Source organism: Gymnogyps californianus, chromosome 11 (genome assembly GCF_018139145.2).
Source record: "Gymnogyps californianus isolate 813 chromosome 11, ASM1813914v2, whole genome shotgun sequence".
Taxonomy (NCBI): Eukaryota; Metazoa; Chordata; class Aves; order Accipitriformes; family Cathartidae; genus Gymnogyps; species Gymnogyps californianus.
In genome coordinates this window covers 22,590,848-22,616,764 of record NC_059481.1, presented here as the reverse complement: position 1 = coordinate 22,616,764, position 25,917 = coordinate 22,590,848, and the positions used below count along the sequence as shown (strand labels likewise).

General features: G+C 42.0%; 1 protein-coding gene across 2 annotated transcripts in view; it reads right to left on the bottom strand.

Moving 5' to 3' along the window:
* The window catches only part of IQCH (IQ motif containing H), a 70,878-nt gene that overhangs the window by 6,981 nt on the left and 37,980 nt on the right, over nucleotides 1-25,917 (bottom strand). For both annotated transcript variants that reach the window (XM_050902991.1, XM_050902992.1), the window contains 3 exons: nucleotides 17,528-17,648; nucleotides 15,662-15,948; nucleotides 2,368-2,535 (listed from right to left, as the gene is read on the bottom strand). In XM_050902991.1, coding sequence (XP_050758948.1) covers nucleotides 2,368-2,535; nucleotides 15,662-15,948; nucleotides 17,528-17,648 — 576 coding nt within the window. The remainder of the gene's footprint in view (nucleotides 1-2,367; nucleotides 2,536-15,661; nucleotides 15,949-17,527; nucleotides 17,649-25,917) is intronic.

The window sequence follows — 25,917 nt, the reverse complement described above, 5'->3', positions numbered from 1 at the left end:
ATGTAATTTACAGTATTTTTTCTAAAATGGTACTTGTTTTGACATTGACTCATTTAAGTTGACATAGTTGAAATCCTTATATAATGCATCTCTGCCTGAAAATTAATCATGTTTATAATATTCTGAGAATTAATAACACCCATTGCTCAAGTCATTAACTTAAAAAAGGAGCTTCCAAAATCTGTTCTCTGCAGTAGGGGACCACAAATAAATGAATGCTTGATAAAATAATCCAAGTAGCAGTTTAACAAGCGTAAACTTGAATGTGGCTGCAATAACACAGAACTATTGTTTAAGGGTTGGCATCAGGTTGATGAGGTGCTTATTTCAGCTACAAAGCATGCATACACATGCATAATGAACTGCAGTATGAATTATTAATGTGTTGCTTATTTAGCCTCATCTGTCTAGAAGATAATGTATCCTAACTATAATGAGTGATTGGTTTTGTACATAATTACAGTAGCAGCAGTATCTAGGAAATTTGTTCTTTCAAAGAAGGATTTCTAAAAATAAAATCATCACACAAACTCAGTTGCTGCTCCATTTCATCAAAATCAAACCTACCAGGATTGGGAATATATAATAAATTAAAAGGGACAGAATCATTATTAACATCATAATTTTACACAAAGTGTTTTACTTAATCATTCATTACAGATCATGTGCTGTAAAAGCATTTGTCTCGTGGTTGGTTTGTTTCTTTTTCTAAAGATATTTTCCTGAGAGAGTGCATTTTTGTAGTTAACTCTTAAGAAGGTAAAAACCTCAGAAATACAGAAAGAAGAAAAATAAAGGATATCGTGACAAATTATGTTAATTCTGACAGAATTTTAATTAAAAAAAGTTGCTACTTGATTACTTTTCATTTCTAAAACTTGTACTACTGGGACTAATCATATCTAATTTACTTCTCTCCAACTAAAAGTGGTTGCTTGACAAGAACAATAGATCAAGAGCTCATTAACCTCTAAATTATAGCTCCATGACATTTTTGGATTGGTGCTACATTCCTCCTCTATGTCTGAAAAAGAGAGAGTTGTGAATCTTCTGTCAAAATGTGTAAAATGGCATCTGTTGTATATCTCTGTGTGTATATATACATATACATACATTTCTTATTCCCTGGCTTTTCTACAGGCCTGTCTTCCCTTTTTAGAGGGACAGTCTCAAGGTTCAGAGCCGTAGTAAATCCTGCACCAAGACTGATCTAATATAACAAATCAGCGTAATAAACAGGTAGTACGTTAACCATGCTTGTGTGCCAGTGTGTTTATAAGGATTTCAAAGCAATACACGAACATCATCTTACTTAAAATCACAGCCTTGTGAGGCACTATTACGGACGCAACCGTAAGAGTTTTCAGAGAGATTAAAGGTGAGATCCACAAGAAGCAAGTGCCACGGCACTCATCATTGCAGTACCTAAACCTGCAATCCTGAGCACCTCGGCTTTGCGTGCAGCACCCACGCAGCGCCGAGCGCGCGTGAATTCGCAGCATGGGACACCGAGCGTGGATGAGTCTGACCTGGCAATAGAAACCAGGAGGACTGAGCGGGGTTCTTCAGGGCTCAGCTATCTTGCTTGGTCTTGCAAACAGGTCCTTCTCCCCCTTGGGCTTTGTAACTCTGGGCCAGAGAGAGCAAGCAGGAGGGAGTGTGACTGCATGTTCCCGCGTAGGGAACTCGCCTCCGTTAGAGTGCTATGAGTTTTTCTTCCTGTTCAAATGACTGTGTCCATAATTAATACTGAATAATTAATACTGAACAGTTAGATGGATGCAGAACTGAACGAAGGTTCTGAGAACCAACATTTGGGTTTAACTCAAGTGAGAGCTGGGAGGGATTTAGGTGTCCAGATCCTTCTGCAGATGTAGCCCTGATTGTTTTACCCTCGGTTTTGCGCAGGAAAGTACAAAGCTGGGGTAGAACTTCCGTGCTCTAGCTTCTGATCCCAAATCGGAGCTCGTGAGCTGAAGGCTCAGATTTCTCCTTGACTGCTTTTAAGTTACTCCTGTAGTCGGGGCAGTGCTTTCACCTCCTTCCTTTTTCTTGCAACATATAAATTACCGCATTTTTTGCAACTTGAAAACTACTTGACATATTTAGAAGTTAGTTACTACCACAAATCAATATTCCTGAGTACAAAGGATGAATAATCTGCTACCCGTAAGCATCCAGAACCTTTCCTTTAATTTCTAACCTGATGGTATCCCGTTTACTTTATTAACCTTGTAAAATCTAAAAGTAGCAGTTTAAAATCTGAAAGGAGCAGACTCAGCTCCTCTAGAACAGTGATCTAGGACAGATTTTAACTTTTCAGTAGTTTACATTAATAATTTTAGTTGTAAACAAATCACTGCTTACAGTTTTTGTCTCCTCATGCTGAATATGTTGGCTTTTCGTTTTCTTTGAACCAAGAGACACTTCAAAGCGGTCGGAGCGACAATCCAGATTTCCATCTGTCACGTACAACATGAGCTGAGTCAAGGCCAGCTGGTCACTATAGCAAAGGTCAAGGTCTGTTGCCCATACCTAATCGAAACACAAACAGGTGCATTAAAATAAATAAAAAAGAGAACAAGAAGGGTGAAACTCAGCTGTCATGTAAAGGAACATCTATGCCTTTATTTTCATGCATGTTGGTATGCGTACTTAGGGTTTCCTTGTGCTGGTCCATCATTAGCAGCGATAAACCACTTCCAAACGGGAACTTCAAAAATAACTTTTGAGAGACAACCGAAAGGCTAAGGACAAAACAGTTACCTGTACTGCCAAGATTTTAGCAACAATTAGAAAAAGTAGAGGGATGAGCTCAACAGCTGTAAAGCCTGTATCACATTAAACAGGTAATTATCTGACTACTAAATATCACACCTGGATTTTTCAGCTGAAGAATAATTAAGGTTAAATAAAGTCAACCTGGAGTTACAGATAAGTATTTTGAGAGAGAAAAAGGGAAGTTCCAGAAGGCAAAGCTAAACTGAGTAAAAGGAGTAGGGAAGCGTGAAATCTGTGTGTAAGAATACGTGTCGGTCATCGCAGGGGTTGAGCAAAGCCTGTTCCCATTGCAATACGTGGCCTTATCAAACAGAGGACACTTCGGCACCTAGAAAACCATACCACTTGTGGCACGGTTCTGCTTCCACTCACGCCGCTGTTTTGTGGTGCTAATTCAGATTTATACTCGCAGAACTGCACGAGAAATCAGACCGTAAGATGGGAGGGCTGCCCGTGCAACGTGTCCCACAAGCCGGGTGCCTTCACAGGCTGCGCTATGGCAGCGAGCTGCCCCCCAGCCCAACGGGATACCAGCGCTCCCTTGGCGTTTGTAGGAGAGGGAACGCGTGGAACGGTGTCCTGCGACGTAGGAAAATACTGTTTTATTATTTTACAGCCAGGGAACTCAGCCATGGGTGGTAGGTCTACCTTAATGTGCAGGAGCAGTGTTAAGGCTGGACTTGCAGCTAAAATCATCGCCAGTCTACACAGCTTTCCTCCGGGAACATCCCGCAGCCAGGAAGGGGTGACACAGCAGATACTGGCCTGGCAAAAAGCTTGCGTACGTGCTAATCCTTACAGCGTGCACTAAGGTCCGTGCAAAAGCAGGAACTTAAAGAAAGGACTCCTGGAACGACAGCTACTGCCCCAAACGCTGCCACATCCATCCTGTCTTGCAGGCCTTAGCCACATCAGTACGTACGCTGCACCGAGCCTATGAAGTCCTGCGAGCCCAGTGCTAACAACAACAACAGGTTATCAGCCCACGAACCCGCGACGCGTCGGAGACTCGGTCGGGTTTTGAGCCTTCCTGGGCCCGTTGTGGGGGATGCCGCAGCAGGTCGCAGGAGCGTTGTGCCGGGACCCGTGCAAAGCCTCCTTCGGGCTTCAGCAGAGCGGGGCAGCAAAGCAGCCCCTTGCAGGGGGCTTGCGTCTGCTCCCCTCTGGGTTTAATGGGAGCCTGCGGGTAGGACGGGCAGGCGGAAGGGAAGCCCACCCCACCCGTGTGCAGGACATACTTGCAGGCAACGATAAAAGCCTCATCTAAACCTCAAGAGGATTTCAAAGCATTAAAGCACGTGAAAGTCGGGCAGGATTTGTGAGGCCAGTCCGCGCCGAGCGCCTAGCAGAAGGAAGTACCGTGGATTGCTTCTGCGAGGCTCCTCCACCCCCGATAACCTGAGCATGGCTTTACCCAGGAGTTTTTCCCACTTAAAAAATGCTTGTGCCTACTACGCCAATGAGAAATGTTAACGCACACAAATATCTGCCCTACAGTGGACCCCTTTAAAACAAATCTAGCAGTGAATGACTTGAATAAGCCTTTGAATGGTAAATGGCATCATTATAAGGATATTAAGAGGTCAGGCAGTCAAGGCCTCTTGGTAAACTGGAGTTAATTTCTGAATCATATGCACATAGTAATGCCCTTTTTATAATGGTGAATAAATCACATCAGTAACAGTTGTTAATATCTAACTGCCAAGTATCTGTTGCTGTATTAAATATCCTATTTGTCAACTTAAATATTTCCTGCTGCATGGTATAAAATGCAAATCGGATGCTAATGGCTGGCTTTACTTAGTAATAGGGGAATGTTCCCCAATTATAATGCTTAATTTTCTTCAATAATTTATTCTTTATCATCACTTCTGCAAGACAGGAAGGAACTTTCATAGCGATTTGTACTCTTCCAGTATGTGCTATTTTCAATGAGCTGAATAGTAATTATAAACTATACATACTGTAGAAGCGTTACATTAATTTCCATAAACATTATCAACAAATCAGTAACAGCCAATGTGTCTTGAACCTTGTTTGAGTTGGATTTTAGATTCTCAATTAAAGCTTTGCCCCCAGAAAGAGATGGCAGGGCTCCGTGAGGGGGCATGGGACTATTGAAAGTCTTGGATACCCAAGGACTGTTCACTACCTCAGACAAAGTGAACCGGTTGCTGTTAATCCAGACCCTAATATTATACCTGCATTGCTCTAACCTCAGAGTCTACGCCAGCACTATCTGGAAGCTTTGCTGATGTGCGAACAGAGGGGCAGGAGGTAAGCTTGGCTGAAGGTGGACCATAAAAGGGCTGAGATGGAAAAACCACAGAAGTTAAGCAAAGACGTCCCTGCGACCGTAGTGCAACTGGGTAAGTACAAGAGCTGTGTGCTGGTGATACGTAGAGAAGGGGTTGAGCATTTAACAGCAGATAAAGCATTAAAAAATGCAACCTGGCAAACATAAACAGCCATTAGCACAAGACAAAGTCATTACACCCTGGTAGAGATTCAGACAAACCGTACCAAGCGTGGGACAGCACGTACGTTTTGCAAGACTTACTCAACAAATCCCATGTTGTCAGTGACTAAAATTAAAGTACGTGCAAGTGACGTTGTCTTCATTTCAGATGTAGAGAAGACACCCATTAATTACTTGTGTGATACATTTCACATAATCTGAACAAAAACCCAGCATGCCAAACTGGCTCTAACGCCCTGCCGGCACGTTCCCAGTCGCTGCTCTGGGAAGGCACAGAAGCCCTCCTGGATCCCCCTGCACCAGGGGATGGCTCCAGCCCCAGCTCTGCCCAAGGAAGGGGCTCTGACACAGGGAAGAGGAGAAGCAGCTTGTAGCAGGGCAAGTTTCATGTTGGAAATCATGAGACCGGACAAATGCTAGTTTAAGGAGTTTCTGCTTAGTCTGTGCATCAACTAGTTGCTTCGGACATGGTTTCATCATCTCAGACCAACTACCCTCATACCATTGCCTACAAAATTAAGGGCTCAGATCAACAGGGTGGACTGATGGCCCCACCGTGTAGTGAAGGAAGGTGTCCATCCCCTCCCCTGCCCGTTACTCTTTAACATTGTACAGAAGGAGAGCTCTAAACACCTCCTTAAGCTTCAGTCACAGTTATGTTCTACATAGGTAAAGTCATCTTATTTTTTGCTTTTTTAAATATAGGGTGTATATCTCCACAAGCACAAGGGGGAGGAAGCCAGCGTGGCTGGAAGCCACCTGTCCACCTCCTTTCTTTCTGGGCCTGAGGCTGAACCACCCCTACTGCAAGATAAAGCAGCCAAATGGTCATTACTGTGTGCCAGCTGGGATCACCCCCGAGGATTCTTTTCCTGGCTCAGGATTGTCGGAGAACACTATATTGTAGCCATGTCCCTTTCTGCCCTGGATGTGTCCCAGAACATCCCTAATGTGGGGAGAAAGGAAGAAGGATCAGGTGGCATAAGATTCCAGCTTTATCCTAGCAGGGGATTCCCTTTTGCCATGGAAATCCCGAAGTGCCCTTTAAATCCCCTTTGTACTGCTACAGAAATGGGAAAGACACAGGGCCTGGGCAATGGGTCTAACTTTATTTTCATGGCTAATTTTTTCCCATGTTATTAGTTCAAATGCAGGCCAGATCATTAGTAACTACTTGACTGAATTCTTCAATGGAACAATTTCTAAGAAGTCCCGTTCCAGTTCCCGAAGGTCACAAGTGCTCTTTGGAAAATTATAGCAAGCAGGCAATAGGCAACATTTTTGGTAGTTTTGAGCAAGGAGGGACGTTCGGCAGGCCTGAGCCCGGCCCGTGTGAAGACAACAGCTATGCAGCTCCTTATAGTGCTCTTACTCTGGAAGTAGGCAGCGGACATCTGTGTGCTGGCTCTATCAGTCCGGCACCTTTCACCAATAATATATCAATATATATTCCCAAATGGAAAGGGGTAGCTCATTATATCATACTAAGCACACATTGACCATATTGAAGTTAGCAGGTGTCCCTTGAGTGTAATGACCTAAAATTAATTGTAATAAACAAAGAAAAGAGCACCAGAATCCTTTATAGCTGTGTCAAAAGAATTCTAATTAGGTGGGCTCCATAGTTGATGACTTCTCATTTTCTCTGAAGATGTTACCAGGCTCACGCTAAGATCACGTAGTTCCACTGCTTTGAAAGTGCTCTTTGGCATGCAGAGCACTAAGCTAAATCAGTACGGCTAGAGCTGCCATCAGCAGCCGATGTGGAGAAGAACATGAACCGAGGAAAAAAATCTAACGTTAGAGCAAGAATGTGGTAGAGTACTTCACATGTACGTGACCAGTTTGGGTAATATAATTTAGACATACCTATTGCTCTTTCTTCTGCTTCTCTTGCCGTCTTAAAATATCAGAGCACAGGCAGCTCTCAGCTTGGCTGCTCCTTCCAGTCCTGCAGCCCTGATGCTGCTGGCCAGCCGTAACGAAGCATCACGCAGTGTGCGAGCAAAGAGGCAGGCGCAAAAAAGAGGGTATGGTGGAGAAGAGAGCATTAACAAAGGTGGCACCAAGCACCCCAAATGGAGACACGACTCTTCAACTGAAAGAACGGTCTCTGTGAAGGACGACGGAGGCTTTCACAGTAGAGCCGGTTCCACGGACGGCTCCTCCAGCAGCTCCGAGGCACAGAGCACCGTGCAAGGAGGAAGGCGTGCCATTTGCAGACCTCCAGCGCTGCTCCCCACCGTCGCTGGGATTGGATTGAAGGCTTTGCCCACATATTCTTTGGTTCCCTGCATGCTTTGTAGAACTCGATTGCATATGGGAAATAAAATGGCACTCATCGTTCTTGACATCACCACCCGTAACTAGGAGAAGGAGCTCAGGCAGGCTCCCACTATTAATGCCTTTGAAAATTGTGAAATGTAGAAGCAGTTGAAACCGATGCAGAATTCGGGGCGGGGGGGAAAGGTGAGAGTGGCACTACATGAGCTCTAAAGAAAAAGTACACAGCATCAGATAAAAGCAGTGAAGAACAGATCTTGATATTGTTTCCAGCAATGCCTAGCGTTACAGCGGAGCAAGGAACACCGCTTTCCAGCAAGGTTCCCGTTTCAAAGGGAGGAGTACGCTCCCAGTTCTGTGCCCACAGAGCTGTGCAACAGGCAGGATGTGACATTTCTATCTGTGGCAGACTTTAACTGAAAAAAGCCTACACGCAGAAATGTGAGCCTACTGAAATCAATGAAAGGCTTTTCACTTTGTCTCAGGACATAGAATAGTAGCTGCTCCTGCAGTTGATTAAAAAAACCCAACCAACTCACCCAAAACGAACGAAAACGTTTCTTAGAAATGTCAACCCAACTCCACCTTTGTGGCACATCATCTTCACAAGAGTCTAACAGCCCCACAGAGCTCCAAGCACAGGCAGAACAAATGAAACACCAGACCTACTTATTAGTTTGGGCTGTTCTTCTCTTAGCAGGCTAGAAAGTTCGTTCAGGTTCAGGTCTCTAGTAACATCTATTAGATTGCAACAGGTTTTCCTTTGAAGTAATATAAAATGGGTGTCAAAAGCTTCTGGAATGGCTTGAAAATCTGAGCTGTGGTGTTTTGTGGGTTTTTTTTATTATTATTTTTTTCTTTTATTTTATGAATATATTTCCATAGTCTATAAAGCAATGTCTGTGGAGGTCAGGCAGTTAATCACCAGATGAATTATCATCTCCTCCAGTAAATCAGGAGCTGTTATAAGAAGGCCTGTGCAAAGGTCAAGTTTAAGTAAAGATAAAGAATGATGCAATCATACAGATTAACAAATATCTGTTCCTTGAGTCCATCCTCATTTTCTGAGGATTTACAATAAGGGCACGTATGCAGTTGTAGGTATTTACGATCGTAGGTGTCACATCCCGATAGGATTGCGTGGCAAATCAGCGTAACGTTCAGAGCTTTCACCTGAGATTTGGGGACTTTCAGGACACTTACGTGTTCTGAAATTAAACTGGAACAGAGCTCACTTGTGAAGTCTGGAACTGATATTTGATGTTCAAACAACAAATGAAAGTTCAAAGATAATCAGGTCTGGGTTTTTAATTATGACTTACGATTTTAAAAAAAAGTAGAGGCAGTAGTTAAGATTTTAGATAGTCTTAGGAGTGGTTTTAGATTAAGCTAAGCAAAGTACAGATTAGGACTTTCCAGAATCCCACCACTGGAAAAAAAATAGTTAGAAATACTTGCAGAAATCCTGCAAGACTTACTGGCTGTTTGTCCAAGGAAATAGGATGAAGTCTGGAATTGCTCCCTTTTTACACAGGCTGCCAAGTGCTGCCAGGAGACGCTCTCCTTCAGCGTGCACAGCTTAAGAGCCTGCGCTTCATGGTAAAGACATCTCAAGTGAATAAAGTCACAATTATAGTGTAATTCTTTACAACTGCCATAAAAATGCTTCAGCTTTAAAACATAAACTTGAGAAGGGAAGGAAACATAAATTCTTAAAGAGTTACTAAATTATAGCTTTTCTTTCTCCAGTTTAACTGTTTTCTCTGCATCTAGTATTGATATCTGTGTTATTGTAAAGAGCACACCGGCTATTTTTAAAGAAGTGGTTGGATGACACTGTAAAAATGTCAATTGGTAAAATATTAATGCAACCTGGGCGTTGAAAAGAGAGCTTCTTTTATGACTTTCAAAATTCGCAACAGAATTGATTATTTCAGCAGTGATCGCAGACGGGATCTTATCCGGCTGCCATCTCGTGGCGGCTGCTGGGATGGTCTGGTGCTGGCCCGAAAACCTAAATTAAGCCTAAATCTGGTGCTGGCCCTAGAACTGGTTCTAACCTCTGTCCTGCTGAATATGAGACTGGAAGATGGTTAATGAAAACACTGTGCCTCTTGTTTGAAGCTAACACATAGAAAACGCTACAGTCTCTCTGGAGAAATCCTAAGACGCATACGTGAATACAGAAGAATGCATCCCACCGAAAGCATCCCTCAAAGCATTACTGACTTGTAACACCAGAGCGGATCGATGGGCTTCGGAGACATCTCTGCTCTGCTCTTCCTAACCCCAGACCGGCCTGCATGGCCGATGCCGGCTGGCAGCCCTGAAGCCGTCCTCCCCAGGGTCTTTTTAAGGCACTGGACTGGAACGGAGGGGGAATACCCACCTAAACCTTCCCAGCTGTGTAACTCTCCTTTCGGTATGTTCTGCCTCATCTTTTCCCCTACGCCCAAACTGAACAATTTAATCCAGCGTTCTCCCACGACTGCTGCAAAAGGTGTGGGGCTGTGTAAGCTCTCAGACTGATGAAAAAGGTGACTTATGACCCTGCTTCTCCAAATTATCTGCCCACAGATCTATGGATGTAAGTAAGTTTATGCATTCAAGCAGTCCCACTCAATTAAATGGACTTATTTAGGTACAGCTCCTTGACAAGTTGGGATCTGAGCAGCATTCAGTCAATACTGTGCAAGACTTCACTTCGAAGGGTCAAGGCCTTGCTCTTAAAGATCAGTCTTGGAAAATAGAGTGGGAATCAGAAGTGATTCAGTCCAAGTTATGCACCTAATTCTTCTCCTCCGCTTTTCCCCCCCAAGACATTGAAAACAGCACGTATCCATCTCCCTTTCCCTCGGGAACAAATCACAGATGCTTATAACCGAGACAGAAATAGATTCCCGAGGCAAACAGAGAACTGTGTCAAGTCCCCAGCTTTCTCTGCCCCTCAGATCCCTGCTGGGGGTGCTTACCGCCAGGCAGCTTACGGCAGCCGATGTATAATCCCGCGGGAACCTTCGCCATGCTCAGCCCCACGCTGCGCGCCGGGGCGGGCAGTGCAGAGCGCGATGCACTCGGTGGTAGGCTCTGCCTTGCCACCTTCCTCAGCTCACCCAACGCTGCGACTCCGATCTTCGCCTCAGAGTTATACACAAAATAAACAATGAAATGCAAGAAATGAAGTACAGGGTGCAGCAGACCGCAGGACAGGCTGTTGGGAAGGCTGTCGGACAGGAGTTAGATCCTCCTACAGGCACTACCCTCAATGCTGGTGGTTGCAAACTGCAACCTCCTCCAGTTCATTCGTAATTTAAGGAAGAGCTATATGTAGATAGAGGACGATACAATCTGTAGATGTCTCTGAATTACTTGCTGCATGTAGAAGCAGGGGCAAACAGGCCAGCTAGGACTGCGCACGCAGTGACAGACTGAAAAGCTCCCCTGTGAGGACGAGGGAAAGGGAGCCGGGAGAGACTTGGGTAGCAAGTAGAAGTACACGGAAAGCCCAGTGGAAATATGAGGCAGTGTATCTTACATCTGGAAGGTTATAGCACTACCCAGCTCCTCTGGGCCGGAGGACATCATCCCTCTTGTCACCTTTTGGTCAGTGTAGACCACAGGAACTGCAAGAGAGTAAAGGTATCGCTGTGTCTGTGACGGGCACAAAGCTCTACAGTGACCCAAACAGAGATTACTTTCTCATTTCTGCATTCGCTCTGGCTTCCAGAGCCTTGACAGACGTGCGTTGCTCCTTATCCATCACGCAGAGTCTCTTCGCTACTACTGCTCCAAAGGAACACAGCAACAGGACAAAAGCATGTTGCAGGAAAACACTCACTAACAGGAGCAATCTTTAAAAATATAAGCAATACCCCGCTGTTCATATAAAAATTAATTCTATGCTTATGACACACAGATTTTTCAAGGCTTTCAGATGAAGAGCCTGAAACTCAAAGTACACGCGTTTCTTTCCTCTGCTCTGAAGTGCCCTTCGCACGAGTGCACGGGGGAGTACACGTGAAGCCATGGCTTGCAGCGTACAGCTGCTCAGTCCGCAAAGGCAGAAATATGTTTTCACTTACTTGGCCCTTCACATTTCTTAAAGAGTTGTATTTATGTAGCATGTAACTTCGCGAACGTTTCAGGGATTTTTAAGTATTTAAATACTCAGACTGTATTGGTAACAGATGTTCAATGATATATTTAATTTTTAGTTTTACTGAAAATATCATGTATCAGTTGATATTTTCTGTAAAATATAACTTTGAAAGAATGCCTAAGTGTACTGTACTTCAGGAAACGTATCTGAGCCTTTCAGCTACTGCATTAAAGTGGGCACTTCTGAAATTAGTGAGCAAATGTTCTGAGAGTCTAATAGGATCTCTTGTTTGCCAAAAAAATAGTGCTTTCAGGAACACAATCTTTTGTGTAATCTCTCTCTCCCAAGACAGATGGCATCATTAATTGCCTCTACATCTAGTTAAATTTAAAAACCTGTGCTTAAATAAAGTTAAAGTTGTGGTACATGCTGACAAACATAGGAAATATTAAGGTAGAATCAATTGGAAACAAGGGAAAAAAACCAAGACGGAACAGACAGGAATAATAAGAGGCTACAAGAAACACTGACTGATTTAATATGTCCTTGTTCGTGCCAGGAAATGTCACAACCTTAATAATCTAGGAAGTGTTTCGGCGAACTCCTGGCTTGAGTGAAGCGATTGGCAAAACTCCCATTGACTTCAGTGGGTGAGAATGTCATCCCTTAATCTTTTTAAAGCAACTTTACATGGAGGGTGTCCAATATGGCTTATCCGCAGTTCTAATTACAACGCTTGTGTAAATACATTTTGGGAGTCAAATGTAACTGCGATCTGTATTTCAAAGCTAACATTACTCCGATTCTCTGGTTTACCACAGTCACCCTACAGTGGTATCAGTTACCAAAAGCCTGATTTTAAGCCTTCTCCGAGCTTAAAATAGAATATAATTATCATAGCGCTGCCAAAGAGCCAGCTTTTGCCAGTAGATACCATATGCTAACTCTTTGGTTTTAAATACAAGCCCTGTGTTTAAAGCCTTTTCTCACACCATACAAGCTGTGATTTTCAGACGCCTAGGAGAAACAGACACCCAAATGGATCTGGGTGCATGCAGCCACACCATCCGCGGAAAGTCCAGCCGTACTACCCCATTAAATACAGATACCTTCCCTTTTACAACTTAAGCACTTCTTAAACAGTGAGGGTCCTAATTGAAGATTGTAGAAGAAAACAAAAGCATGAAAAAACAAGGAGACACGTTGGAAATACAAGAAATAATTGAGACTTGATGCTGAGATCTTGAATTAGCGTCTGTATCCAGATGCTAATTTTGAATGTGTATCGTTGTACCCAGTAAGCTCAACAATGCTATTCATCACTAACAATAAGGATTTTACGTTCTTTAAAAATTATCTCATTTTCTTTAGTCTTCAAACACAAGGCCACTACCAGAACGCTGAACGCTCAGTCTCTTCACCCAAATTTTACTTCATTTGTTTCATTTTAGTCTGGCATTATGCTTTGGGTTTTTCCACCTGGCTATTATACTATTTGATCCTATTGGCCAATATCAACCAGATTTGCCAGAAGGTAAAACCATCAAATATCTTCAACTCCCATGAGATTCCTAAAATAAGTAAGCGGACGGAGGAAAGAGACCTTACTAGTGACCTTACAACGGGAAAAGCTGCAGGGTGAGTTCAGCTGGAAAACATGTGGGAGCTTAGCTTCAAGACACAAACCTATGGGAAACCTGGCTTCACTGCTTTTAAGCTCATGGAAGTGTTTTTATTTTTAAACAGAATACAGTACTCAATAATGCCCTTCATTTGGTTTTCACAGTGTCTGGTGAAAGAATTTAATAGATTATGTTGTGACAAAGAAATCAGACTTTATGAATAAAACAAATGCCAGATTACTCTAGCATAGAAACGTGCGAGATGAATATTTTGTTAGAAACTATGATCAAGGCTGATCATCGACATTCGTGCCAGGGATTAAATTGCTTCTTTAAATCTGTTCTCTTACCTATTTGTTCCTTGGCACTGAAAGCAGTGTGCGCTGGGACAATATCTTCCGTCACCTTATAAGATCTGAAAGTTCCGTTACGCATTACAAGGGGCAGTGGCCACCCCTCCTCTGCTTCCCTGCCATCCGTCCTAGGCAGCAGCAGGTTCTGGAGTCGATACCCTTCTGCTGTCTTGATTTCTTACATTACTTTTTATGTTGTCAAAAGTTCTGATACAGCTGACTGGGAGGTTTTGCTGATAGGGAACCTCTGGCAGGGAGGACTGGGGTCACTTGAGCAGTTCTGGTTTTACCTTTTAAAAAGACCCCATTACTCATCTACACAAAAGACTCTCCTGGGCAGGATTCCACGAGGAAGCATTTATTTAGTCCCTTCCATTCTGCTCGGTTATGCCTGATGTAAGTCACACAGTGCTCCAGCACTCCAAAACTGCACTGGCTTCCTAGCAGTATTTTCCTTTCTAGGTAATTCAAGGGGTTAACCTTGGAATATCATTCTTTAAAACGCTGTATTCTTCAGTCTAGACTCCCCAAAAGGCCACCCATCTCTTCCCACATTAGCGCAACCTGTGCCCACAGTTAACGTGCCCACCGTATGAAGTTTTCAGGACTGGAGGACGTATGATACACAGTCAGACACCATCGTAAAACTGAATTTCATAACGCGTCGCACAGTACCTGGATCTGTTGATCTTCTGTTAAAATACTTTTAAATACTGTAAAGCAAACAAACTACTAACTGTGTGCACATTTGCGCTGCAGCAGAAGGCGGTGCGTGGCCTCCGGCTGTAGGGTGGGAGCTGGAACGGAGTCTTGCTCATGCGCTACTCTTGATACCATGCATGCAGGAAGCCTCGGAGCTTTGATAGACCAAAAGGGCTCTGATAAAAACACTCAGGAGCCTGTGCAACCCACGTGGAAGACTCATTAGGACAAGAATCTACAGACGGAGTTCCACAGGAACATTTAGGCTAGAGATAAACAGCTTAAGCTATTGCATGAGCGCATTTTAAGCAGTTACTGCCCCTCAAGTGAGATGATGTAAATGCACTGCACTCATTGCTCCCAGGCCCCCACACCTGGGAAGCGGTGCAGGTTCATTTCAATCCCTGCAACGATATCTTTAATCGTATGCGCCGTCATGGGCCACACAGGGACCTCAGTCTGTATTTTGATTTGGGGGGATAATTTTGTATCCGGTGTGAGATCACATCTATCTATCTTGCAGTAAGTTCTTCTCTCAGACATTCTAAAAGCCAAATGGAGAGCAAAAGTGGTTTGAATGAGCATGTTTTCCTTTTCATTTACAATGAGCTGATATCCCACAGCCAGCTGTTCTGTACCAGCTAAGAGACAGCAACTCCTGACCCAGGGCTGTAACTTCTTGAGACAAGATAACTGGCCTGCGTTCCATTACCGCTCTCTATTTAAATTAGCCATTACGATGTAAACCAAATTGTTCATCACTACCATTCTATTTGCTGCAAGAAATTGTCAATATCCCCTCTTCCTTAGATTCATCCTCAAACCTCAGATCTGCATTCTCACAGACACTGGTTTACTCAAAAGAGTACAATAATCCCTGTAATTATTTTTACAGAGCAAAATACAAGAGATTCAGAACATTTTGAAAGTAAAATAATCTAAACATCTTAACCACAAGACCATCGTCTGTAATTACCAGCTTAATGCAGAATGCCCTTATTTTAGGGGGAAAAAAGTCATTAGAAGGAATTAAAATATTATTTTTTTTTATCACTCAGCTTTGAAAGCAGCCCTACAGGCTTTGTTGGTTTGTTACTCTTCAGGCTGATGAAAAAGGTTCCTCCGGTCCACCTGGCAGATCAGGTCTAAATTTTACCCTATTGTTAGAACAGCCATGTGCTTTACCTCCCTCCACATGCCTCACGGCTTAGAAATAAAGTTTGTTAAAAGTTTGTTCGAAAGGGCAAAGCTTTCTGCTGATGTCTTTCAGAATCAAGTAGGAAAGCAGATCATTTCTTGATCTCAGGGGGACAGCGTGCAGTAATGTATCTGCCCCACTCACCTGCTGCTCCATCGTTCGTGGATGGATGAAAGTCACAAAATCAATTGAGAAGTAACCAAGCACTCCTTCAGATTTACAGGTTTCTCCAATTTTTAAGCAGAGTGAATTAAGAACTGCTGGATCAACAGAACATTGCGGAATGGTAGTGCCAGATGATCGCAAAGGACCGTCAGCGTGGAGCTGATCTCCAGACGACACTATTTTTATCTTGCCTGTTGGCTCTATCAGCATATCCACCGTAAGGTTTGTGACATTTTCCGAGAGCGGGAAGGCTTCTATCACACCACCTAGTAAGAAATGAATTAGCTGGTAAGCTACGAATCAAATTCACATGTGATGCTCTTCAGAGTGCACAGAATGAAACCATCCAGCTCCCGTTGTGCTCAGGCATTGCGGGGAGGACTGCTACGGAGATACAGCAAGTAAATAAGTGTAACGTAAGCAGCATAGCTAGAACCCATGAATCTCTTAGAAGAGAAAGAAGATATCTCATCTACTATAGCACTGTACAGTTCAACCAGTACAAACATCAGCTGCAGATGCTTTGCAAGCAGTTCCAAACTGGATATATCACGGATCTGACTGGAGAAATATGCTCTGGGGTAGTACGAACGAATCCTGGGCTGTCCTACAGCCAAGCTAAACGCCAGGCCCAGAACAGCGCTGAAATGCAATGTTGGGACTTCGGGGGAGTGGTATCTCCTGCTGCGAACTTGTCTGGGAGATTCCCATCCATACAATGGTCTGAGATAAGTAGTCTCCCTTTTGGTATTCATCCACATGAGGAACTTGGTGTGTAGACGGAAAGGCTTGTAGATGACAACTTCTAGCATGGTTTTCCGTAGGAAAATCACAAAGAAAACTGCTTGGCGTTCTGGATTTGCCTTTTTATTGTATATAATGCCACAACGCATTTAGTTAGGATAAGCTAATATATCATAAAAATTGGTTTTATATATGTTAACTAGCATTATTTAAAAAAAAAAAAAACTTTCAAAGCTTTGAATCATCCTTGTCTCTTCCACAGATAAAGAAATGTATGAAATGTATATTTCTATTTTATATAATACAAAACGATGGCAGGGCAGAATCACCACAGAAGTTTACTACCCAACCAGAAACTCCTTTTCCGTCCAAAATTTGCCATACAAACCCAGGACGTTAACACGTCTGTGCAAAGCCCGCTCACAGATACCCTGATGTGCAGTGATTAGACAAGGGGTTTATCCGCGCTGCCTCTTACGCACAAACACGGGCTCACTTCGGAGCTCTAGGCCAGTCGGGTGCTGGCCAGCTTTGACCCGAAGGTGCCGTGCCCGGGTTTAATGCAGGAAGCCCTGCTGAGGACTCAGCACCACGTGAACAAAACTATCCAGCTACGAAGGTTACGAGCACGTTTGACTTCACGCAACGTAGGTACATAGCATCCAGAGTTTACGTATAGCTCCCTTCCTGGTCCTACGGGAGGGAAAAGCAAGGCTCGCAGATTTGTTCACCAACACCTAACAAAGATGAAATCTTCTCACGTTCACCTACGTGCAAACTCACACGCTAGCATTCCCTAAAGCCCTTTGCCAACTGTGACAGCCTTTAGTACAGGAACCCAGGATGAAGGAGTTAGTGCTTATTGATTCAGAATCATGTGAGAAAGGTAATCCAGGATTAATATAGGTTAAAAGCTTGGATAGGACATATGCACGATAGAATAGTTGCCTATAATTCATTCGTAAATGAACATTCGAATCATAATGGAGAAAGAGAAGGAGACAAATATTTAAATGGGCCCAAGATTAACAAGAATATGGCATGCAATATGGTATAATTACTCCTTATAACACTTAACAGCGACTTTGCAGTCTTATTTACCTTGACGAAGAAATGTTTGGAGGAATTTTTCCCATGTAGGGAATCGTTTCTCATTGACTGGCTGTACGTGCTGTGCTAAAAGGCCCGGCAGCTCCTGGGAGATCTTCACCAAAGCTGGCTCCTGCAGAAACAAATTAAATAGAACCACAAGCAATTTTACTACAGAAATGAAAACTGCTTGTGGGGTGATTAAAAACCAGGCCTCCAACAGGCAAAAAAAAAAAAAAAAAAGAAAAAAAAAATGTGGTTACTGTTTACCCACAGTCAGGAAGCCTTTTTTAATTTTTCTACTTAGTACTCTTCCCTCCTATTGAAAACTGCCCTTCTCTGAAAGACAATCCCCCCCCCTTCAGTATAGCATCTATTTCATTATAATTTATATCAATAATTTGATCTGGCAACTGAAAATGCTAAACACTTGGTAACTGCTTAGGGATCAATACCAGCAGTCAATAACTTCTACATTGTTTATATTTTGAAACTGAGCATATTGAAAGAGTCACATATGCCAGAAATAGTTTTACTGATTCTATGTTTAAGCTGTTATAGCAGACCAAACACCCTTTAGTTATTTAAAAAAAAAAAAAAAAAAAAAAAAGGAGGAATAATCAACAAAAAGCATTTCTAAAGCAGGAGATATCCTTTTACAGTCTCCAGTCTGTAACATAAATTCACGAGTGTATTTGTGCCTCTACCCTTGGTAGGATTTGATGAGTCATACTATAGGAGATAAACTAGCTTTTTCCTAGTTTCAAATTCTTTCCTGTATTATCACAGACACAAAACAACCCCATTAAATACAGAAGCTAACTGCATTGCTTTTACTGTTCAGAAATGTCCCAGAAGGACACCAGCATATAAAGTGCAAGGACCCTGACTCTATTGCTTCAGGCTCCTTTTCTTGCTGCTTCATAAGCATTCGCCTGCTTCCCCTGGGTCTCTTTGCTTCTGTTTTACATCCTCTCTCTTCAGCATCCCGTGCTTCAGAAGATGACCAACCGTCCTCTGATCTTGGCAATATCCTAAGCCACAACCATATCATCTTGAGCTCTGGAGGAACATGATAAAACCTTATGGCTAACATCTAAGAATAGGGAAAAAAAAAAAAAAAAAAAGAAAAAATAATCTATTTTTCCACACCAGTGAATTTGAAGAGATGGGCTTTGTCATGAAGCGCATGATGCGAGGTAACCAAAAATACGAATTCAAAATCACCTTACTGTGATTTATCTGCCAGAATGAGGAGAAGGAAGATGGGCCAATGATTAGGGCATCAACTTTGTGTATAGGAGACCTAGGTATATCTTGTTCCTGAATGCAGTCTGCCTGCGAGACTTTGGGAAAATGACTTTCTGTCTGTGCCTCGGCTGTCCAGCCATGAAAGAGGGACAATTGCTGTCCCTACCTCACACGGAATTGAGAAAAAAATGCCTTAAAAATATTGAGGTGCTTAGATAACGACGCTGATCTGGGCTATGTGGGCTCCTATCACATACTAAGGAGAAAAGTATGTTGTTAGCTTTAAACATCTCAGAAAAAATGCAAAAAAATGGTTTTATCAATATACTAAGCAGCACGACCTTAACTTTATGGCAAAAACAAAGGACCGCATAAAATGTGAGATCCAGGTTCCAAATTTACCCAGATTCAGGTCTTACACCACTCGTTTCCTTAAAATCTGTAAGGAGGAATTTAGGTTTTGGATATCTCAGCCGACTAAAACAACAGAGCAGTGAGCAAATAGCTGTCGGCCTTGTCTTCATTTGTATTTGCATGGAAATATTGCTAAGCCAAGAAGTCACAAGATCAGGTGGTTCGCTGCACAGTGAAAAGAAACGCAGCTTTGGAGAGAGGACGTGAGCCACGATGAACGTCGTGGAGCTGCTGACCTACAGATCGGTTTGCAACTGTCAGTGCGGTCAGCAACACCTCTGTCGCTCCCAGTCTCATCCCCGAGATCGAATGACTTCGGGGATTGTGCAATTTCAACAGAAATATAAAAACAAACACAAGAAGAGGTACGCAATGGCTGCTTGAAAGCTTTTGATAAATTACTGGGGAAAAACCAATAATCCCTGCTGGATGCGGAGAAGCATTTGAGAGTGCTGTGACCAAGCTTGTGTAAGTAAAAATTAAACTGTGGGCATGTCAACTGGGACACAATTTTCCATTGCAACAATTCCGAGGGACACGAGGGCAGCCACGCCATCTCCATGGAACAGCGCTGGGGACAGCAGTATCTCCTTTTAGACAGAGTTGTTTTCGAGGATCACACATGGCGGCGAAAGCAAGCTCCCTAAAGCGGGTGCAAAATCAAGCAGAACTTCCAAACTTTGAAGCGCAGCGAAGGGCACGCTTACCTGGCTCACAAATGGAGGCTGCTGGTGAGACACAGAGTCTCCATTCACCTCATCTATACATAAACATCGTACGCTACTACTCTCTGCGCACATGATGGCCATTAGACAGGCAAGGCTGTTGCGGTACTTCCTCGACAGACCCAGTGTTGCTTAAATGAGGTCAAACAGCATTTGAAGGGGACTCGAACACAGGAGGAACTGAGAACGCCTGTTAGGGCAACGCGGCTGCACGGCTCAGGAGCATCCTGCAGTTCAAAGCACGCTCAGTACTTGCTGACCGTGAAGGATGCACGCATCAAACCCAGTCACCTTCCAGAAAGAAGACGGGGGCTTTTAAAGAAATAACTAATTCAAGAAAATCTGAGCAAGGTTCTTGTGAGATCAAACCCAACGTAACAGTGCTTTTAACAAGTAAGGCCTAGATAAGCAAGGTGCTCACAGAAGGGAGTCAGGCAACCGCTTTTTAAGGATCAGCACCCGGAATTCTAGTTGAAGTTTTTTTGCAACTGTAAGCTCTAAAAAGGCAATAATCCTGATTATAGGGAGTTTTAGTAGGCAAATTCAAGCCTGGATCCAACATTCACTCATGGAGTCAAACCTTTTAAAAGGATCAGTGCTCGGTAGGCTAATTTCATTTAAATTGGACGGTATCTCCAGCAGAGCTTACCAATGTTTTATCTCTTGATGTGGCCCAAAACAATTCAGAATCATAGGCTCAATGGAAACAGGGAGCATTTGTTCAAATCTTTCAGCTGACGTTTCTTAGTACCAGTAAAAAAGGAGCAGCCCAAATACTGTTTACGTCACATAGAAATCTTTAAATCTATCCAAATCTGGTTTGCGCCTTTTTATAACAACGAATAAGCATGGAAAAAAAAAATTACACCTTTTTCCCCCTAAATATAAATAATTTCTCACCCTTCTGCAAGCTGAATGTTGAAATGCTTTCTTAGAATGGCAGTTGCAACAAAAAATTAGGACCAAATGTGGCATACGTTGAAGGCACTGGTAGGAAATCTGCTCGACACAGATCAGTTGGTGAAGAAAAGCCTGGTGAGAAGAGAAGTAAATAAATAGAAAGAAGAAATAGACTTAGAAATAGGAAGAAAGACCTGGGGGCAGAAAGAGGCTGCAGAGCAGAATGCATGAGAAAGACCTAGGGCTTTTTAGCTAAAAATCAGATTGAAAGGAAATTATTTAGACCTTGCAAGCAAAGAGAGGGAAGAAAGTATCTCCAAATAAGTAAAGCTGACTGGGCCAGAGAAGAATAAAATCAGCAGACAGATCCTCAGTGATACAAACCGCCACATCTCTGCTGAAGTCAATGAAGCTATGGCAATTTATGCCACTTCAATGGCACTACGACAATTCATACCATTTATACAGTATATCCTTTATATTGCGATCAGTGGAGCTCTGATAACGTATTCCAGCTGCCTTGACGTGAATTGGTCCAGCCCAGCTTACTCTCATGTTCTCAGCGACGCCAGCAAACATGGTTATGTTGGAAGAGGCCAGTGACTGCTGTCTGACTGTCCAAATAACTTTCATTATTTCCTATTTTGCAAATTAAACTGCTTTGACGTTTTTTCTGCTTCAGACAGGTACATGCTGGCCAGAACCACAATCTACTGCACTGAACAAAACAATTTGAGAGGTTTATAAAAATGGAAATGTTTTTGGAAGCGATACACTGAATAGCCTATCTACTTAAAGTTTGCAACCTGATTTAAAGCCCAGGCATTTAATTGTTAACCGCAAATTTTAAAATTAAAAAGTGCCAGTTTTGCCTTCCACGAGCTGGAAAAGTATGTCCTGATAGAAGGCGACATCATGTAAAACAGCCATCATTACCAAGTAACACAAATGTTTTTCGTATGTAAAATTGCTTTGTAAAATATTTGCTCCATCTGCTGAAAGTAGCAAAGACAATTTTCCCTGATAGCTAATGGCCCATTTCAGCTGTATGGCAAGCGATTCACCGTGGCTGCGACTTGCATTAAGTAGAATGGTGAAAACAGTGCACAGAATTCTCCACTTATGTAGTATTATCTACTCACTGCTTCCTGAGAGCCCGTCCCTCATTATCACGGCCTTCGCTTTGGATCAGCACACAGGACTAGGGTTGCTTTGACTCAAGAGGCTTTTTGTCAAACTGAGGCACATATGCTATGCTTCAATACAAAAGCACAAAACAGCCACTTTCCTTGACTACAAGAACAAGGAGGTTAGTTCTCTTTCAACTTTCCAGCACTTAAACTGCTGTTCCTTTTTTCACACCACATGGGGCCATGGTTTTCTCTTCTGGCTCATGCTGTCACTCTGCACGCTGAGGATTTCAATATATAAAGATCAAGCACTTCTTTTAATTCTAAATTCAACTACACACACACACACACCAAAAAAAGGAAAAAAAAAAACCCCCACTGGCCTAGTCCAAAAACCCCCTCTCAATTGCTTGTTTCATTGTATACTTTGCTATTTCCATTGAAAAGCACATGTTTACATTGTGCCCTGAACTACTTCAACATCTGCTAACAGACCAATAAAAAATAAATAAACCAGGATTGTTTAGAAAGAGAGATCCTTTCTATTTCCTCTGAACACTCCTAAACCGGCAACAGCAATATGCTGCGAGATCCCTTTTCGTAGATGTCATCTCGGAAAACTATATATGCGGGGAAATCAAATATAAGATCACGACAGCCTGTGCTACCAAAAATCAGACAGAAAGAAGATCTTGAAAGCTCTACGAGCTTGTCAAATAATTCTGCATGTTTATGCACAGCACGTTTAGTTGAGATTAGGACAATTTTATTAAACAGTTTGCTTTTTTAATCCAAAAAAATACGCCCTGTGCATTGCTATTTTATGCATAAAAGCATGTCTTTTGCGAGATTGCAGCCTTCGTTTTTCAAGGTTCCCCACACGCACCTTCAGAGCAAAGAAAACGTAACGTAATTGTCATATTCTTAAAAAAATCTCTCTTTTAAAAAAGATCACGTTTATTTCAAATGCAGCATTTCTAAGTTCAGAACATTGGGATCTTAATCTTCATACAAAATGAGATAAATAATATTTGAATGCATCCTTTCTGTATCTTAAGGAGAAATCTGTAAATGCACAAACAACTCAGATTAATATTTTCCTAATTAATTTATTTTTCTCTATTTCAATCTCTATAAATTTCGCTCACTTGCCGTCCGTTCTGGCTTGTATCTCTAAAGAAAGGATTCTAATGAATTCCAAAAATGTGATTTCAAAAAGAAAAAAGACATCATATAGATAATCCACAGTCACTTCCCAGGAATTTTATCTAAATTGCTGAGCTGTAATGCTAAAGGAATTGTCAGACAAAACCTGCATTGTGTTTCACAAACAACACGCAGTTAAACTTCTTTTATTCTTAGAGTTGCCTATGTGTTACTTTTTGGATTTTAGCAAAATAAACATTTTTAAAATAATCCAAGCAGGCATTTTATTGGATGCGATAACATTAACGGATTTCAGATTTCTTTAGTGCTCTTGCTTTATCCTCTCCTTCCACGCTGTTATTGCTACAAACTGGCACTTAAATTCAATTGATTCAAAATATTCTGGATCCATATGGCCTAAAACCCTGGAGCTGAAGTTCTGATATTGCCTCACTGCTGTTTTCTAGCATTTGCCTCTACTCCAGTCCCCAGATGGTGGAAGTAACATTTAAACCTCCTTTCCTCTGCCTTGTACAATAGACCTTGGCACCATTTCAACTGTTTACTCCGGTAATTAACAGCACTGATACCACAACAATTACAACTCCTACAATCTTAACACAATAATGCTATGAATTAGTGAGAGCTAATGGCTGGAAGGTATAGTGGTTCCAGACTGCGAGATCTGTGCATTTTTAGAATAAAATAAAAGGTACAAACAGCACGCTTGCGGTAGACAATGATTACCTAGTAATTAGTTTACACAAAGCTTCCTATTTAATGGCAAAACGCTGTAATTAACGCGTGACAGAAAATCAAAGGGTACTTTGTAAGCATATGAAAAATTAACACTGCAGGCCTATAGCTTTATGTACTGATTAGAAGCATATTAAATCAATAGGACATACAAACCAACAGCTTGCATATCTGATTATTGCAAGTCTTAGGAATGGATATCATGACTTTACTTTAACCAAGGGATACAATTATCACGCTTTATTTTACTTCAGATTTGAGAATCACCTGAAACGTCACCATGGCAGACACACAGATATATTAATAAACTGAATAAGAGCACTACGGACTGTTCGCAGACACAGTGAATATTTAAACTATTTAGGATATATTGCTGACCGAGCACTGCCCATACTAGGAAACAACCTGCAGCTCTATTGCTTTATAGGTAATCAATTTCTTTCTTAAGTCTTTGGGTTCTTTCTCTCTTCCTATTAAACATCATATCAGTTAGCAGAAATTTTAAAAGCCTGTCAAAATGCCGTAAATGCATCTTCTGTGCATCTGTCAGAGTTTCCAGCCCTCTTCAGGCTGCAAAAAATACCACACCTGCAATTGCATGTGTACAATAACAGCAGCAGCAAAGACTACTCGCTTAAGAACCCCCTCGGTAGACTTTAGGTGTTATACTAAGACCAATTCAATTGCTTGCAATTCATTCCAGTTTCAGTAATATTCGTAGCGTTGCCCTGGAACAAAGCTGGTGGCGTTACAAAAGGTGATAGGAGCGGTGAAAATGAGAACGGGTAGCGTAAAGGAAAAAAGCAGCGTTAGGAAGCTATACCGTGTTCAAAGACGGTCAGAAACGATAGCGTGCTGGCAATGCCACGTTTCTAAAATTATGTCTTTGACAGTATTACGGTTGGGTTTATTTTGACCTGTTTATACATATATGCTCTTTACTCTGAATTCCTTACTTCAGTAAAGCAACAAGATGTGGTACGTAAGCTTCAGGTTTCTTACAGTGAATGCAATTCACTCAACCAGTTAAAAATCTCACCACTATTCCTGATTTTCAGATACTCACAAAGTTTATCTATTACTTATTACAGGACTTTTGAAAGTTGACCAAAAAATTTTTAATTTAAAGGAACAGCCAGCATCTCGCATCATTTTATCTTGGCCTGTAATTTTCCAATAGCAATCAATGAAAAATCCTGCAACCAGTGTCTGAATATTGCTTTATGCAACTCAGACCGAAAGTTGGATTTTCTGGATTTGTCACCTTTTGAAGAGATTTTGATTTCCTTTTACACATTTTAGTGAATTAACCAAGATATAATCTATAAGGAAAAGAAACCGTGACAAAATACTGTGACACAACTGGAGGCAGTAAGATTCAAACACTCTAACATTTAAAACAGTAGGCTGCCCAAGCACATTAAATAGCTTTTTTCTTCTACAACAGATATTTAATGGAGAGTTTTGAAATGGTTGTGTAGCTATGGCCATTTATAATGGCTTATTGAGAGAATATTTGTTGCTTGTTTTTCTGTGTCTTGTTCTTTTTTGTATTTTCAGCTCTTTTCTTCTTTCTCCCCACACTTAGCCCTTTTTTTGTCTTCAGTCTGATCTTCGTTATCTTTAGGATTGCTGCTAGGTAAACTCACATCATGTTGCTGGTCCTGGTGGTTAACCAAGAGTCACAGTGTAATAAAAGATACTTGTAAAATTAACTTGACTAGTAATTTAATCTAGTGATTTAGATACTATTTAGAGTTCTAGAGTTATACAAGAGGACGGGATCTCTGCATAGTCCTGTATTATTTTATGTAAAAGGAGGACTGTTAAAAGAACTAAAAAAGGCAACACTAACAGGAAGGTGATGTTATCTTTCCTCTAAAAGGGAAGAGGACTGCAAGTGTTCTGAGAGTTTGAGGTGGCAGTTTGAGTCCCAAGATTCGGAGTCAGAGACCAGGAGGCATCGCAGACTTTGACAGCCTGGTGTCTGTTCAAAAAACAAACAAAAGGCACCCAATATACTTTGTAGATCACTTTTCTACCAATCTGCAGCTTGAATTCTGAGTGGGCACCTGAGCAT